General features: G+C 41.2%; 1 protein-coding gene across 1 annotated transcript in view; it reads left to right on the top strand.

Annotated features, from left to right (window-relative positions):
* Nucleotides 1-18,118, top strand: part of LOC122553636 (armadillo-like helical domain-containing protein 4) — a 109,143-nt gene that overhangs the window by 4,069 nt on the left and 86,956 nt on the right. Inside the window, exon 3 of the mRNA XM_043697748.1 lies at nucleotides 3,086-4,381. Coding sequence (XP_043553683.1) covers nucleotides 3,133-4,381 — 1,249 coding nt within the window. The 5' untranslated portion in view covers nucleotides 3,086-3,132. The remainder of the gene's footprint in view (nucleotides 1-3,085; nucleotides 4,382-18,118) is intronic.

The raw sequence follows: 18,118 nt of genomic DNA, 5'->3' as shown, positions 1-18,118 counted from the left end.
ATTGTCCGTAGTGTTAGGTAAGGGGTAAACGTAGGGGTATGGGTGGTTTGCACTTCGGCGGGTCGGTGTGGACTTGTTGGGCCGAAGGGCCTGTTTCCACACTGTAATGTAATCTAATCTAATCTAATCTAGTCCTACCCACCTCCAAAGTCGCCAGACGATTTTCCCCTAAGTAATGTGATACGGCAAATTGTATGCTTGGTAGTTGAAAATTGCAAAGAGAAATTGGTAGTTCAAGAGGGCAAACCTGACAGTTTCATATGGGAAAGTATAAGGCCATCCACTTTAGATCTGGAATCTAATGTTTTCTAAGTAAGGAGATGTTAGGGACTGAAACTGTTCATAGAAATTTAGGAGTCCAAGTACAAAAATTAATAAAAGGTAGTGGGCAGACATAAAAAAAACTTGAAAATGACAATGTTTGTCTTTGTCACAAGAGGTCTGGATAGTACAGATAGTGAAAATTATGTTCCAGCTATACAGAGTTTTGGTCAAACACCATGTAGAGTATTGCATTCAGTCTGCATCTCATCTCAGGAAAAATATATTGGCCGTGAACAAGGTGGGGGCAGGGCAGATTCACCAGAATGACATCTAAGCCAAAATTGTTAAATTGTGAGGATAGTGTTTAAGATAATTAATTTGTCAGAGCAGGAAAGCTGTTAGACAAATAGACAAACTGTCATCTTTGGAGGGAGAGTTTAGAAAACAAGTGGGCATAACCTTTTTAAACTTGCTACTCAGGTATGGTGCCAGAAAGCATTCCTTAGTAATAGAAACCTGGCACTCATCCAGTCACAGTGCCATCACAACCACCATAACAAAAGGTTGTTGAGGCTAAGTTAATTGATAGTTTCAAAACTAGGATTGATAGGTTTTATTAGACAAGGACTCCATGTATAAATAAAGGGTGACTGGCCTCTGTGGAGTTATTTCATCATCAGATTATAGTATCATAAAAGAATATCATTCACCTCATCTTGGCTGTGCCAGTTCATTGAAAGAGATATCCAATCATTTTTACTGTACTCTCTGCATTCTCCCCACTCTGTTCTATTCCCACATTGCTCCACTTTTGGAAGATAAAGTAGGTGGGATTGTTCCTCCTATTGTTACTGGAAGTTTAAAGCTTTTTGAGTTGAAGATCAAAAATATTATTTCCAGTAGACAAACATTTCTATCTGTATGATTGAAATGGAATGAACATCTGAGATACTTTTTCTTTCGAAGAGTTACACTTTGAATAAATTAGAATCAAGTCTTTGGAACAAATACACTTTATCATTATAGTGCTTCAGATGCTTTTCAAAAAGTTAGCATACATCACTAAAAGTGTATAGAACTTGTTCACTTGAACTATCATTGCTGTAGAGAAATGGAACTGGCATGTTGTCAAACAGAGAGACCTAGGGATTCAAGTACATACTTCTTTGAAAGTTGCATCACAGGGAGACAGGGTGGTTAGGTGGCACTTAGCAGGCTTGCCTTCATTGCTCAGACCATTGAGTACAGGAGTTGGGATGTCATGTTGAGGATGCTGGTCAGACCACTTTGGAGTACTGTGCACAGTTCTGGTCGCCGTGCTGTGGGAAGGAAAAGATTCAGAAAAGATTTACCACGATGCTGCTGGGACTAGAGGGTTTGAGCTCTGAGGAGAGGCTATATAGGCTGGGACTTTTTTTGCCGGAGCATAGGAGGTGGAGGGATAACCTTATAGGGATTTATAAAATCATGAAAGGTGTAGATAAGGTGATTTGGAGATGCCGATCTTGGACTGGGGTGTACAAAGTTAAAAATCACACAATAGCAGGTTATAGTTCAATAGGTTTAATCGGAAGCACTGGCTTTTGAAGCGCTGCTCCTTCATCAACTACCTGAAGCTTGTGCTTCCAATTAAATCTGTTGGACTATAACCTGGTGTTGTGTGATTTTTAACTAGATAAGGTGAATAGTGAAGGTATCTTCCCCACAGTAGGGCAATTCAAAACTAGGAAGCATGTTTTTAAGGAGAGAGAAGAAGGATTTAAAGAAGACCTCAGGACAACATTTTCAGACAGAGGGTGGTTTGTATGTGGAATAAACTGCCAGAGGAAGTAGTAGATGCAGATACAGTTACAACATTTAAAGGGCAGTTGGACAGTACATAAATAGGACAACTTTAGAGGGATATGGGCCAAATGAAGGCAAGTGGGACAAGTTTAGTTTGGGAAATTTGGTAGACATGATTTAGTTGGACCAAAGGGTCTGTTTCCATGCTGTATGACTATAGGGCTGAACACCAGCAGAAAGACAGAAAATTTAAACACTACTACATGCCTTTCTGTATAAAATTGCATTTGGCCTCCAATTAGAGATCAGAAATCAAAAGAAGTACCTTTCTAACAAGCTGTTGAGGAAGGAGCTTAAAATGTAGAAATTAATTAACTTTTCTCTCTTTGGTCTTCTCTGAAAATTCCCAAAATGGAATAGGCTACAGGTCTCCTTGGCTGCTAATGTGTGGCAGCCCAATGCGTGATCCCCAGAAAAATGAGGAAGGAGCAAAGATTGCTTACCATCCACTTCATTTGCATTGTTACATCAGGCCTGCAGCATACTGTCCCCTATTAGGAGCCTCCAAAACCCCCAGGCTGTTAAAGAAAGAAGGTGATTCCTGATGAAACCGGCCTTTATTTCATTCCCCTGCCCTCTGTGCTCAATTAATTTAAGGTTTTCCATTAGCAACATTTGTAAAATAGAAGCTAAATTTTGTTTATGGAAACATACATGTTCCATTGGATGAGGTCTCTACTTCTTTCAGAGGATGTTACTTCAACATGTTATGGTGTACTCTATATTTTCACTTGGTAAAAATTGTCTGATTTTACTTTCTTAAAATGGTTTTTACATTAGATCTTATGTAGAGATTTTGAATTTTTGTCCACCAGGTATATATATTTTTATGTAAACTATTTTCTTGTATTTCCAATCACTGTCACATCAGTGTGACAGTTGAGATATATTTGTGTTATATTTATTTGGAATGATACTAATACTGTGCTGTCACTCTAAATGTTTCACAAACAATACTGAGGTTCTTTTGTTTCAGATTTACTTGTGCAGTTATCTTCAGGGGGATTCCTTACTTTTTTGGTAATGATGAGACCAGCAGAATTTTGTGCTTGTGTGGCTATCTTAGCCACTGTCATCTGCTTACCGGGGCTGAGATCTTCCAACGTTCATAAGTGGCAAAGAAGAAACATGCAAATATTTGAGGTTTCTACTGAAAAGCCAGAAAGCACCACAAGCTATAATGAGAACAGTAATGAGGTGAAAAGTGCCACAGAGATCAATGGAGAAACAACAAGTTCTACTGCTTTTAGTAATATGTTAAAGCCTTCATTAGAAACATTAACTGCAGCAATAACTCCTAGCATTGCCAATATAAAAGAAACAAAACAAATCAATAAGTCAGAAAATGAAAATGTAATCACGATGACCAGCCTTGATACATTACCTACAGCTAGAACAATGGTGCCATTTCAGAAACAATTTAATACAAGTACTAAAGATGATGATTGGAATAAAACTGTACAGTCTCAGCAGAAAGACTTTGTAACAGTCTTAGCTACAAAATCCTCTTCTGGTCAAGACGTTGATGTCAGCAAAGTTAACAATACTGTTTACACGACAACAACAGCAACACAACATAATCAGAAAGCTGAAGGAACAATGGAGAATAAGAACCAAGTGCCAGAGCAGGTTACAAGTTCAACTGTTTTTAATGGGGTCACCAAAAATGAAAGTGGTGTTGAGACAACCAGGACCACTGATTCAGGCAATGAGGTCTTTACGCTAAATAGTCATGACACTACAGCTTTGCCTCTTACAAGTAAAACAATTCTTACTGTCAATACAACACACAAGGAAGCCACAGTATTGACTTCAGAAATGTTAAATTTCTCAGAATTCACAAATGCAAATGTTGGAAGTTTCAGAAATGAAGAAGTGACAACAACAACAATAATCAGTGAACCAGAGGGTAATTACTTCAGCTGGAATATAAATAGTCCAAATGCTGAGAAGGAAATTAATGAAATCATGGCAACCACAGTGGGTGCGGTAACAGACAGCAAGGCACCCAATACATTTCAGGTGACTACGACATCCAGAGCTACAACATCAATTCAGGGGGCTGCAATGACAGAGTCAGTCTCATCAGCTTCTCAGGAAACAATGTTGAAAACTACTCAGACTGTGCAAGTATCCAGCACAGAAGCTATAATTGGGACTACCAAAAATACATATAAGGGATTGAGTTCAAGGTTGCCAACAACAAGTGGGATTCCCACTGTGATATCTGCCTTGCCAACAACACATCTCCCTCAGAAACCAGAATCAGAAGGTACAATTATAAATAAATAATTAAAAATCTAGTGAGTGCATTATTACATGTTTGTATTAATGTGGTAAGTGACAAAGGCTAATTGGACTGTCACCTGGCATCCGTGAACCCATTACTAGTGAAACTTTAGAATTTGGTTTGACCTTTTTAGCTTTAATGATTGTTTGCTGCTCAACCTCTTCTGTCAGTTCTCGAGACCAAACTTTTCGTCTGCTCTGCTATTCTTCCACCATCGCCCCCTCACTGTTCCATTCCAGTACACTTTCTTCTAACCCAGTGCAAGTGCTTCAACTCTGCCCGCTCCACTCAATATCCTAAATGTTCTTTTGTGTCAGCCAGATCCTTGCAGATGTTCCCACTCTCCACTGTGTGTCCCATTCTGTAATATCGAATGGGATATCTAATACCTCCAAACTGAACACTTGACTCAAAATGCAAAATACAGAGAGTGGTATTCAAATAAATTGCGGAATGATGCTCTCTTATTGAATTGTAAAATTAGAAGGCAAAACTGAAAAAAAACAATGGTCGTAGGTTTACAAACCATTATGGCTTCACCTTCACTTCCATCTTAATTATCAAAACTATGTATTTGTCAAGATTACCAATCTCTCTTCCCTTCTCTCACCTGATTGGTTCTGTTTCCCTCCTTCTTTCCAACCTTCTCACTAATCTTCCATCTCAAATGCTCCTTCTTGGAGCCTTTCTTCTTTTGGTTTGTTGTTCATCCTCACTTTAACATAATTCCTTACAGCATTCCAGACTGAGTAACACTGCAAACCTGTATAACAGTTTTCATTCTCAGAAGTATATTTACAAGTATGTCGCACTAAGTAAGAAAAAGTTCTGCTTTGGAAAATGCGACCGTTTTATTCAATTTGCATTATGGAAAGTAATGATGCGTTAGAACAATTTAACCTCCAGTAATGTTCTGAAGTAAATTACTTATTTAGAGATCTTGCATCGGAACATGGGAAGACTGCTATAAATTATGGAATTCGTAGGTGTTGAAATGATAGAATATTATAACCAAAGTGAAGGTGTTCAACAAGGTTTCTCATGGTAGACTGGTTATTAAGGTTAGGTTTCATGGAACACTGGGAGAACTAGCTTTTTGGATACAGAACTGGCTCAAAGGTAAAAAACAGAGGGTGGTGGTTGAGGTGTGCTTTTCAGGCTAGAGGCTTGCGACCAGTGGAGTGCCGTAAGGACCGGTGCTGGGTCCACTGCTTTTTGTCATTTATATAAATTATTTAGATGTGAACATGGGAGGTATGGTTAGTAATTTTGCAGATGACAGTAAAATCAGAGATGTAGTGGTAGTGAAGAAGGTTACCTCCGAGTACAACATGATGTTGATCAGATGGGCCAGTGGGCCGAGGATTGGCAGTGGAAGTTTAATTTAGATAAATATGAGGGAAGGACTTGTACACTTAATGGTAAGGTCCTAGGACGTATTGCTGAACAAAGAGACCTTGAAGTGCAGGTTCATAGCTCCTTGAAAGTGAAGTTGCAGGTAGATAGGAAAGTGAAGAAGGCAGCATTTGGTATGCTTTCCTTTATTGGTCAGAGCATTGAGTATAGGATTTGGGAGGTCATGTTGCGGATGTACAGGACATTGGTTAGACCACCTTTGGAGTACTGCATGCAATTCTGGTCTCACTGCAATATGAAAGGTGTTGCGAAAAGTGAAAGGGTTCAGAAAAGATTTACAAGGATGTTAAATAAAAACTGAAACAGCTGAGGATGCTGTAAACCAGAAACAAAAACAGAAGTAGATGAGAAATCATAGCAAGTCTGGCAGCGTCTTTGAAGAGTAATCAAAGTTAGTATTTCGGGTCTGGCAACCCTTCCTCAAAACACTTCTGAGGAAGGGTCACCTAATCTGAAAGGTAACTTTAATTTCAGTTCAGAGATGCTGCCAGACCTGCTGAACTTTACCAGCAACTTCTGTTTTAGTTTACAAGGATGTTACCAGGGCTAGAGGGTTTGAGCTAAACAGAGAGGCAGAATGGGCTGGGGCAGTTTTCCCTGGAGTGTCGGAGGCTGAGAGGTGACCTTATGGAAGCTTATAAAATCGTGAGGGGCATGGATAGGATAAATAGACAAGGTCTTTTCTCCGGGGCGGGGGGAGTCCGAAACTAGAGGATATTTGTTTAAGGTGAGAGGGGAAAGCAATAAAAGGGACCCAAGGGCAACGTTTTCATACAGAGGGTGGTGCGTATATGGAATGAGCTGCCAGAGGAAATGGTGGAGGCTGGTACGATTACAACATTTAAAAGGCATCTGGATGGGTCTATGAATAGGAAGAGTTTAAAGGGATATGGGCCAAGTGCTGGCAACTGGGATTAGATTAGGTTAGGGTATCTGGTCGGCATGGACAGGTTGGACTGAAGCATCTGTTTCCACGCTGTACATCTCTATGACTGTGTGACTTTCTATAGGGGTTGTGCTGGAAGACTGGAGAAGTGAAAACATTACACCCTTGTTCAAAAAAGATCGGTCCTACAATTACAGATCAATCACTTTAACTTTGAAGAAGGGAGACTTCTAGAAATAATTACTTGGAATAGAATTAATAGTCACATGGAAAAATACAGGTTAAATTGGAAAGGTCAACACAGATGTGGTGAAGGAAAAACATATCTAACTAACTTGCTGGAGTCTTTTGAAGAGGTAACAGAAGGATTGATGAGGGCAAAGCAGGTGAGGTGTGGTGTATATGGGCTTCTAAAGGTATTCGATACAATGTCAGACCATAGCGCCATGAAGAAAATGATAGGGCATGAGTAAAGAGGACAATAGCAATATGGATACAAAATTGGCTGTGTGATAGGAAACAGTGTTCAATGGATATCTACATGATCATCCAATGCTCTCTTGAATACTTCAATTGAATCTGCCTTCACCATCGCTCCAGGCAATGCATTCCAACCTGGACCACTTGCTGCATGAGAAAGCTTTTTGGATATTTTTTGTGCTAGATGAATGTTTGTATTGGGGTTTCCCAGAGGTTGGTACTTGGATCCTTGCCTATGGATCTTAATGTGCAGGAGACACAAAACTTGAAAGAATTGGCTCTAGTAATTGTGGAAGAAGGTGGCTCTAGAAATCGTAGAAGCATTGGCAATCATTTTCCAATGTTGTATCAATTCAGGAGCAGTTCCTGTGGATTGGAGGGTGGCTAATGTTGTCCCACTTTTCAAGAAGGGAGGGAGAGAGAAAACATGGAATTATAGACTGGTTAGCCTGACGTCAGTGGTGGGAAAGATGCTGGAGTCAATTATAAAAAATTAAATTATGATTCATTTGGATAGCAGTAACAGGATAGGTCAGAGTCAGCATGGATTTATGAAGGGCAAATCGTGCTTGACTAATCTTCTGGATCTTTTTGAGGATGTATCTATGAAGATGGACAAGGGAGAGCCAGTGGATGTAGTGTACCTGGACTTTCAGAAACTCTTTGATAAAGTCCCACATAGGAGATTAGTGAGTGAAATTAGGGCACATGGTATTAGGGGCAATATACTGACTTGGATTGAAAATTGGCTGACTGACAGGAAGCAAAGAGTAGTGATAAACGGTCCCTTTCGGAATAGCAGGTGGTGACCATTGGGGTAGCACAAGGTTCGGTGCTGAGACCGCAGCTGTTTACATTAATGATATAGATGAAGGCATTAAAAGTAATATTAGCAAATTTGCTGATGACACAAAGCTGGGTGGCAGGGTGAAATGTGAGGAGGATGTTTTGAGAATACAGGGTGACTTGGACAGGCTGGGTGAGTGGTCAGATGCATGGCAGATGCAGTTTAATGTGGATAAATGTGTGGTTATCCACTTTGGTGGCAAGAACAGGAAGGCAGATTACTATCTAGATGGAGTCAAATTAGGTAAAGGGGACGTACAACGAGATGTACGTGCTCTTGTACATCAGTCAATGAAAGCAAGCATGCAGATACAGCAGGCAGTGAAGAAAGCTAATGGCATGCTGGCCTTCATAACAAGAGGAATTGTGTATAGGAGCAAAGAGGTCCTTCTGCAGATGTACAGGGCCCTGGTGAGACTGCATCTGGAGTATTGTGTGCAGTTTTGGTCTCCTGGCTATTGAGGGAGTGCAGCGTAGGTTCACGAGGTCAATTACCGGAATGGCGGAACTATCATATGTTAAAAGGTTAGAGCGACTGAGCTTGTATACACTTGAGTTTAGAAGGATGAGAGGGGATCTGATTGAGACATATAAGATTATTAAAGGATTGGACACTGGAGGCAGGAAACATGTTTCCGCTGATGGGTGAGTCCAGAACCAGAGGACACAGCTTAAAAATAAGGTGTAAGTCATTTAGAACAGAGTTGAGGAGAAACCTCTTCACTCAGAGAGTGGTGGATATATGGAATGCTCTGCCCCAGAAGGCAGTGGAGGCCAAATCTCTGGATACATTCAAGAAAGAGGTGGATAGAGCTCTAAGAGAAAGTGGAATCAAGGATTATGGGGATAAGGCAGGAACAGGATACTGATTGTGGATGATCAGCCATGATCATAATGAATGGTGGTGCTGGCTCAATGGCCAAATGGCCTACTCCTGCACCTATTGTCTATTGGCCAAGCTAAATTGTCCCATAGTGTTCAGGGATGTGGAGGTTAGTTGCATTATTTAGGGGAATTGGACTGGGTGGGTTACTCTTCAGAGCGTCAATGTGGACTTGTTGGGCCAAATGGCCTATTTCCACACTGTAGGGATAGTATGTAGCAATTCTGTGATGGCCGTCTTTGTGTGCCAAATCAAGCTGTGCATAAACCCTTAATGTGCAAAATGGTATGCTCTTGATTTGCATTCCTTGATATACCCTTTGATGAAACCGTGCTGACACTTCCCAATTACATTGAGGTTTTCCTAAGTGTGTGGCTATCATCTTGTTAATGATTGATTCTAATACCTATGCTGTGATATCCCTAGAGTTTCCTGTTTTTTGCCGGCCTCACTATATACTGGGTTCTACCTATCCCCACTGTTGCAAGGAATGAATCTGACCTTTTTGCTGTGGATGCGCCACGTAGTTAGACCATTTCATATCACCCATCAGTGATGGTAACTTTTATAAGGGAAAACACCTTTGACCACTGATCCATCAGGAAGCGGTCAGCATATAGTGTCCTCAAAGCCCTGTGAGAAAGAAAACAGTTGATGATAAGATAATCGTGAATGAAAGTAACAATTTAGTTTTGCTTTTGTCTTCACTCTGGAGATTAAAAGAAAACATTTCAGTAATCGTTGTAAATCAGGTATGGAAGGGAAAAAGGAACTTTAGGCAATTATAATCAGAGGGGACATGATACTAAGCAAATTGATGGAGCTGCAGGTTCAGATGTATTTCACCCTAGGGTCTTAAAAGTTTGCTAATTAGGTAATAGATGGATTGGTGTTAATTTTCCAAAATTCCCTTGATCTAGAAAAGTTTCTGTTAGACTGGAAAGTAGCAAATATAGCCTCTTTATTCACAAAGTGAGGGAATAGAAACAGGAGACTATAGGCTTGACTTGCATTAGGGGGTAGGTGTTAGAATCAATCATTAACAAGATTGGGAGAATCGACGTTTCGGGCATTAGCCCTTCTTCAGGAATGGCTGATTCCTGAAGAAGGGCTAATGCCCGAAACGTCGATTCTCCTGTTCCCTAGATGCTGCCTGACCTGCTGCGCTTTTCCAGCAACACATTTCCATCTCTGATCTCCAGCATCTGCAGACCTCACTTTCTCCATTAACAAGATTGTAACTGTGCAGTTAAAAAAAAACTCAATGTAATTGGGAAGAGTCAGAATGGTTTCATCAGAGGACAGTCACAGATAATCAATTTATTGGAGTCGCTATAAGGATTAATATGCTGTGGAAAAAAAGGAGCTGGTTAGACACACTAACAATTTGTTACTTTGGAAGGAAGAGTAAGAAAGCAAGGTGTTATTTAAATGGAGAAGGACTGTAGAGTTTAGAGGTGTAGAGAGATTTAGGTCTTTAGTGAATAAGTCACAAAAAGCTAATATGTAGGAACAACAACTAAGCAAGCAGACTAATGGTTTCCTATGCTTTGTTATAAGAGGTATTGACCATAAAAGTAACTGTATTATGAGAATTGGTGAGACTGCATCTTCAATAATGTGTGTATTAATGTTGTTTCATTATTTACGGAAGGATGCAAATGCATTGAAAGTGATTCAGAGGAGTTTTACCACATTAACAGCTGGAATGAGTGGGTTGTTGTATGAGGTTAGGATGCTGAAAATGTGTTGCTGGAACAGCGCAGCAGATCAGGCAGCATCCAGGGAACAGGAGAATCGACGTTTCGGGCATAAGCCCTTCTTCAGGAATGGATTTGACTGAGACAAGGTGGGGGGGGGGGAAATGAGGAAATTGGTGAAATCCGAGTTCATCCCGTGTGGTTGGAGGGTTCCTAGGCGGAAGATGAGGCGCTCTTCCTCCAACCGTCGTTTTGTTGTGGTCTGGCGATGGAGGAGTCCAAAGACCTGCATATCCTTGGTGGAGTGGGAGGGGGAATTGAAATGTTGAGCCACAGGGTGGTTGGGTTGGTTGGTCCGGGTGCCCCAGAGGTGTTCTCTGAAACGCTCCACAAGTAGCCGGCCTGTCTCCCCAATAGAGAGGAGGCCACATCGGGTGCAGAGGATGCAATAGATGAGATGTGTGGAGGTACAGGTGAATCTGTGGCGGATATGGAAGTTCCATATCCGCCACAGATTCACCTGTACCTCCACAAGGGATGAACTCGGATTTCACCAGTACCCTCATCCCCCCGCCCCCACCTTGTCTCAGTCAAATCCATCGAATTCAGCACCGCCTTCCTAACCTGCAATCTTCTTCCCGACCTCTCCGCCCCCACCCCGGGGGGAAATTGCGGTCCTTGAAGAAGGAGGCCATCTGGGTTGTACGTTTTTGGAACTGGTCCTCCTGGGAGCAGATGCGGCGGAGAAGAAGGAATTGGGAGAATGGGATGGCGTTTTTACAGGGGGCAGGGTGGGAGGAGGTGTAGTCCTCCTGAAGAAGGGCTTATGCCCGAAACGTCGATTCTCCTGTTCCCTGGATGCTGCCTGACCTGCTGCGCTGTTCCAGCAACACATTTTTAGCTCTGATCTCCAGCATCTGCAGACCTCACTTTCTCCTATGAGGTTAGGATGGACAAGTTCGGCTTGTTTGCACTGGAGTTTAGAAGAGTGGGGGATGACTTGATTAAGGAGTATGAGATCCTGAATGGATTTGACAAGGTGAACATGAAAATGATGTTTTCTGTTGTGGTTCAGTCTAGGAGTAGGGGCAATGTTTTTAAATTAGGTGTTGCCCTTTTAGGCAGAGATGAGATTTTATTTTGCCCAGTATTGCGTGATTTTGGAACTATATGCCTCTGATGGCAGTGGAGGAGATGTCATTGAATATTTTTAAGACAGAAGTGAATAGATTCTTGTTGGGCAGGTTGAGATGTGAGTCTGGAATTCAAAACACAAACAGATCAGCCATGATCTTTTGACTGTTGTAGCAAGCTTTGAGGTGGGGAAATTGCTTACTTCTGCCTATTTCGCTTCCCTTCATTCCCTTTGCACTAGATACGTTTTGCACATCTTTAATGTTTCTTGGAACATGTATACTATTGAGTCATCTCACCTTCCACAATGCATAATATATCATTACTGCTTAACAGAAGGACTGCCTGTCAATTTTAAAATGTCAAATATTATTGTTGAACATTTTTTCCACCAAAGGAGTTTCAGAGCAGAAGAAACAAATACAATGAATGAAGGGGGAAGAAAATGGCATGTTCACTCACATTATCTCAAACACCGCATAAGATAATAACCATAATGTACTGTTCATATACAGTCATCTGCTAATGTAGGTCTCTAGTGGTGAGTGTATTGTTCACTCAGAATCCTTATGAGGCAGTTGTAGATTTGTCTTCCTGGAATTGCCCTGTTGGTTATATATACAGTCGGTGTGATACTGTACAATCTCAAACTGTATTGATGTTAATTTTAGTTCATGTTTTGGTGTGTTGGCAAATTGCACTCCCTGTCATGTTATAAGAATTGTTCTTTATATACAATAAGTTTTACATAGGAACTGTTTATTTCAGTTGGTAAAATGGCTTGTATCATTCAGATTAATAACAACAAGAAGCATTTGCTTCCTACACTAGATGGGATAGAGTTAAAAAATGCCTTTTCTATTCTGCCTCTGAGAGTGGAAGACAATAGCAAACTAGTAGTGACAAAAGGTCTAGCTGATGATGAAATAATGAACCTCCTTCGGGTAGTGCAGGTGAAGGAAAACATTTTTTCCTATTTTTATATTTCTGTTCTTCAGTGCGATCTGCATGTGGATGTGCATAAACATTGTTGTTAGTTTGTTTTATTAAAGGAAGTTGGTTTTGAATTTGCTAATGGTGTATTTCCTGGTTCCTTGCTTCCATTGAGATGAACAAGGAAGCCAGTACTGTAGTTTCAATTTTCACTACTTCAGAGCTTCATCTTGTTCTTAGAATACTGCAGAATCATTTATTAATTATGTTTCTTACGCTCCCATTGATTGTTGCATTGCACTCAGTTGTTTTATGTTTGCAGGAGGGTGCGGTGTAGTATAACTTTTCTGCTCACACTGTTCCTTGATTTTATTCATTGTGAGCCTGGGAATTAAACTACAAGCAGAATTTACCACTGGCTGAGAGCGCGAGGAAAGGTATAGGCAGGATTTTATACAGCATAGAGAATGCAGTGCCAGGTTCCTGATATTGGGACAGAAACAGGACAGCAAAGCTGACAGCACATGTGGGCAGGGAATTTTAATGGTTTTGCAGGAAATGAATTGAGCCTGGAGCCATTAAATGCTACCTTGGTCATTAAGTTGATGGTGCATGGAAATTGCAGGCTTTCGCTCTTACAACTGCTTAAAGCTGCCAGTGAGCAGACGAGGCTGACGTCAAGGCTATAGGAGACTGAGTTGGAGCTGTCCGTCACCACTTGGATTCTTTTGGTATAGGGGAGAGGAAGCTGAAGAACATTGCAGGAGGGTGGAGATGCACTGAGGGAAAGTCAAAAAATGAAGAGAAGTTGAGGGGTCATCGGAGGGAAGTTAAGTGTGTTGAAGAGAAGACTGAGAGTCACTGAGGGAAGGTTAATTGCAAATAAAGGTCAAGTGTCACTTCAAGGAAATTCAATGCAACTCTGAGAGCAACATCAAGGTGAGCTCTGCCAAGACCAAGGTGAAAACTGGACAGCCATTGAGCTACAGTGCCAAGGTCTTTGATGAAGGCGAAGTCCCCTTTACAGAGCTGGACTTCTACAGGCTAAATGGGTATTATCCAGAAGGAACCTTGAGTAGAGGAGGAGGGTAGAAATGGGAGTACTACAAAAGGGTTGTCACCTGTGGTCGGGTCTGTTGCTGAAGGCAGTCAGCTGAGCTACAATTATGGTCCAGTCCCATTTGGAACAATGCTATATCTCAGAGTTTAGCATTCCCACCTCAACCATCTCAGGTGACAATGCCAACTCTGGCTGAGGATATCCAGAGATGAGGTTACTGATATGTGTGATCTCCTTCAGGATGTGCTTCAGTCCCTGGACTGGGAGGGAACCCAAAGCCAGGGGCTTTAAAAGTCATTGCAGCAGTGACCCTCAACCAGTAGCTCTTTTCAGATGTATAGAGGCTCATGTCTGGCAGCTGGACAAATGACAAATCTCCTCAAAAAAACTAGAGAGTTTGTGCTCTTCAGAACAGATCCAGAGAGCCAAACTAAAAGATCTGTGAGCTTCAGTGTCATTCCCTATATGTGCAGGGAATAATCAACTACAAGCATTTGACAATCAGAGCTTCTTGAGACTAACCTCTAGCATTTGTCAACACCAATATTTATCACCATTTCTGACATCAATGTGGCATTCGTCTATGACTGCAGAAGATGAACCCTCCATGTATATGCTCAATTGTCAGAGAGCTGTCATCATTCATACTTTCTTTACAACTCTAGGTGTTGAAGTTCATTTAAGACACCTGCAGAAGTGGATTCTGGGTAAAAGGAGCTATAATTTCAAAACTTGACTGATGACACCATTAAGAAATTCTTGGCTTCCACCTGAGATGCATGACAATGCATCCAATGGCAGTGCAAGGACCACAATAGAGTACATGGTTGTAATGTGGAAAATGAGGTTCCACTGCACCCCTCCAAATGTCCTGCAGAGTGTCTTGAGAAATATAGTATTTTGTTTTGCCCTGCACATTCTCTCACAGCGGAGGACTTGATGGACATAGAGGAGTAGACTCCTTATCTGATGAGAAAGATTGGGGTGATAGTGACATAGAGCAGACAGACTTGCGTATTGGGCTTCCAGCACCAGAAGCCAGTGGAATGGAGAAATGTGATTCTGTCATTTCAGATAGATTCTAGCAGGTATGATGCATTTCAGAAGGCAAAAAATGTCTTGGCCTTACACTCACAGAACCTCAGCAACTCCACCTGACAGCACTTCACCAATGTCCGCCAGCCAGGTACTCCATCCTTGGCAGACAAATCATGGTGCTATGAATATTCTTTGTTCAGCCATAAAAACTTACAACATATTATGCAAGTGACCATCATTCTGTTAAAGAGATGCTGACAACAATACCAGCCACTATCAATTAATAAAATGAAAACTATTTAATAGTGCAGAAGTGTGGACCAAAGTCATGTTCAGAGTCATATAGTCATGCAGCCTGGAAACAGACCCGTCAGCCCAACCAGCTCATGCTGACCCCATGTTCCCAAACTAAACTATTCCCACCTGCCTGTACTTAGCCCATATCTCTCCCAACCTTTCCTATTCATGAAATCATCCAAATGTTTTTTAAACGCTGTAACTGTACCTGCATCCACCATTTTCTCTGGCAGTTCATTCCACACACAAACCACTCCCACCATCCTCAGGAAAAGACCCTTGACATTCACCTTATCTATACCCCTCATGATTTTATAAACCTTATTAAGGTTAGCCCTCAACCTCCTACGCTCCCATGAAAAATGTCCCAGGCTTTCTAGTCTATTTTTTTTATCTCAAACCTTCATTCTTGATAACATCCAGGTAAATTTTTTCTGAACCCTCTCCAGTTTAATAATATCCTTCCTATAACAGGGTGACCAGAACTGCACAAAGTAATCCAGAAGAGGCCTCACAAATGTCCCATACAATCTCAACATGACATCCCAATGCTTATACTCAAAGGTCTGAGCAATGAAGGCAAGCATGCTAAATGCCTTCCTAATAACCCTGTCTACCTGTGGCACAAATTTCAAAGAATTATCTACCTGAACCCGTAGGTCTCTCTGTTCTACAACACTACCTAGGGCCTATCATTAAATGTCAATAAGTCCTGCTCTTGTTTGTATTACCAAAATGCAGTACCTCACAGTTATCCAAATTAAAGTCCATCTGCCACTCCACAGCCTATTGACCCAGTTGATCAAGATCTCTTCGTAATCTTAGATAACCTTCCTCACTGTACACGCTACCACCACTCTACCAATTTTGGTGTCATCTGCAAACCTTCTAATCATATCTTCTGTATTCTCATCCAAATTATTTATATAAATGACAAACAAAAATGGACCAGTACCAAACTCCCTGGAATACCTCTGGTCACAGGCCTCCAGTCCGAGAAACCACCCTCTACCACCACCCTCTGTCTCCTACTGTAAAGCCAATTTTGTATCCAATTGGCAAGCTCACCCTGAATCCCATGTGATCTAACGTTACTAATTAGTATATTATGCGGAACCTTATCAAAGGCTTTGCTAAAGTCCAAGTACACAATGTTTACCGCTCTGCCCTCATGAATCATTTTGGTTACTTCATTAAAAATCTCAATCAATTTTCCCGCACAAAACCATACTGACTGTCTCTAAACAATACTTGCCTCTCCAAATGCATGTATATCCTAGCATTCAGAATCAGCTATAGCAACTTACCCACCACTGATGTCAAACTCACAGGTCTGTAGTTTCCAGGCTGCTGCTTACAACCTTTCTTAAACAATGGCACAACATTAGCTGCCCTCCACCTCTCAGGTACTGTGTTTATAGATTATATAAATATTTCTGCGAGGGATCCTGCAATTTCCTCCCTAACTTCCCATTACGTCCTGGGATACACTTGATCAGGTCCTGGAGATTTATTCACCATTATATTTTCTAAGACCTCCAGCACTTCATCTTCTGTAGTGCGAACTGTTTTCAAAACAGCAGTATTTATTTCCCTGAGTTCTCTAGCCTCCATTTCTTTCTGAAAAGTAAAAACAGATGCAAAATATTCATTTAATAACTCTCTCATTTCCCGAGGTTCAATGCAAAGTCAACCTCGTTGATCTTTAAGATCCCAACTCTATCTAGTTGCTGTCTTGCTCGTAATCTATTTGTAGAGTCTTCTTGGATTATCTTTAACCTTATCTGCCAAGGCTAACTCATATCTCCTCTTTGCCTTCCTGAACATCCACGCTGCCAATGTGTGCCTTTGTGCACTTTTGTTTATACTTTTGCTTTTGCTTTTGGCTATTTTGATATGGTATGACGACAATATCCACAGCTGAGGTAGCGGTGCACTGCTGAGTGTGAGGCATGTTGCTTGAAATTACCTTGGTAATTTGTAGATGACACAAAATTAGGTGGAAAGGTAGCTCGTGAGTGATAAAACAGTTTATAAGGAATTATTGGAATGTTAAAGTGGGCAGAAAGTTGATATATGGAGTATAATGTAGGAAAATGTGAAGTTGTTCATTTTGGAAGGGAGAACTAAAGAACTTAATATTATTTAAATGGAGAAAAACTACAGAAAGCTGCAACACAAAGGGATTTAGGGGTACTTGTGGACAAAACACATAAAACTAGCGCACAGGGTGCAGCAGGTAATCAGGAAGGATAATGAAATGTTGGCCCTTATTTTAAGAGGGTTGGAGTATAAGAGTGTGGAAGTCTTACTGCAACTGTGCAAGATGTGGTGATACCAAATCTGGAGTACTGTGAGCAGTGTTGATCCCCTTATTTAATGAAAGATAACATTTCATTGGAGGAAGTTTGGAGAAAGTTCACAGGGATGATCCCCAATATGGAGAGATTGCCTTAGGAGCAAAGGCTTGGATTCCACTCAGTGGAATTTAGAAGGATGAAAAGTGACCTCATTGAAACATATAGGATACTTAAGGGTCTTAACAGGATAAATGCTGAGAGGATGTTTTCCCTCTCATGGGAGAATCTAGGACCGAGGGAATAGTCTCAAAATAAAGGGGCTGCAATTTAAGACTGTGATGATGTGGAATTTCTTCTGTCAGGTAGTTGTCAGTCTTTGGAACTCTTTGCCACTGAGAGCTTTGGAGGCAGACTCCTTCTGTATATTTAAGGCTGAGCTAGATAGATTCTTGATCAGTAGAAGATTCAGCAATTATAGAGAAAGGGCAGAAAAATGGACATGAGGAATATTACCTGGACCATCGCTGACACCTCCCTCCCCTTCCTGGACCTCTCCACCTCCATTAACGACGACCGACTTGACACTGACATTTTTTACAAACCCACCAATTCCCACAGCTACCTGGATTACACCTCTTCCCACCCCACCTCTTACACAAATGCCATTCCATATTCCCAATTCCTCCGCCTCCGCCGTATCTGCTCCCAGGAGGACCAGTTCCACCACAGAACACATCAGATGGCTT

This window comes from Chiloscyllium plagiosum, chromosome 10 (genome assembly GCF_004010195.1).
Source record: "Chiloscyllium plagiosum isolate BGI_BamShark_2017 chromosome 10, ASM401019v2, whole genome shotgun sequence".
In the NCBI taxonomy this organism is placed as follows: Eukaryota; Metazoa; Chordata; class Chondrichthyes; order Orectolobiformes; family Hemiscylliidae; genus Chiloscyllium; species Chiloscyllium plagiosum.
Note: the sequence above shows the minus strand (reverse complement) of the source record. Positions and strands in the feature narration are given on the sequence as shown.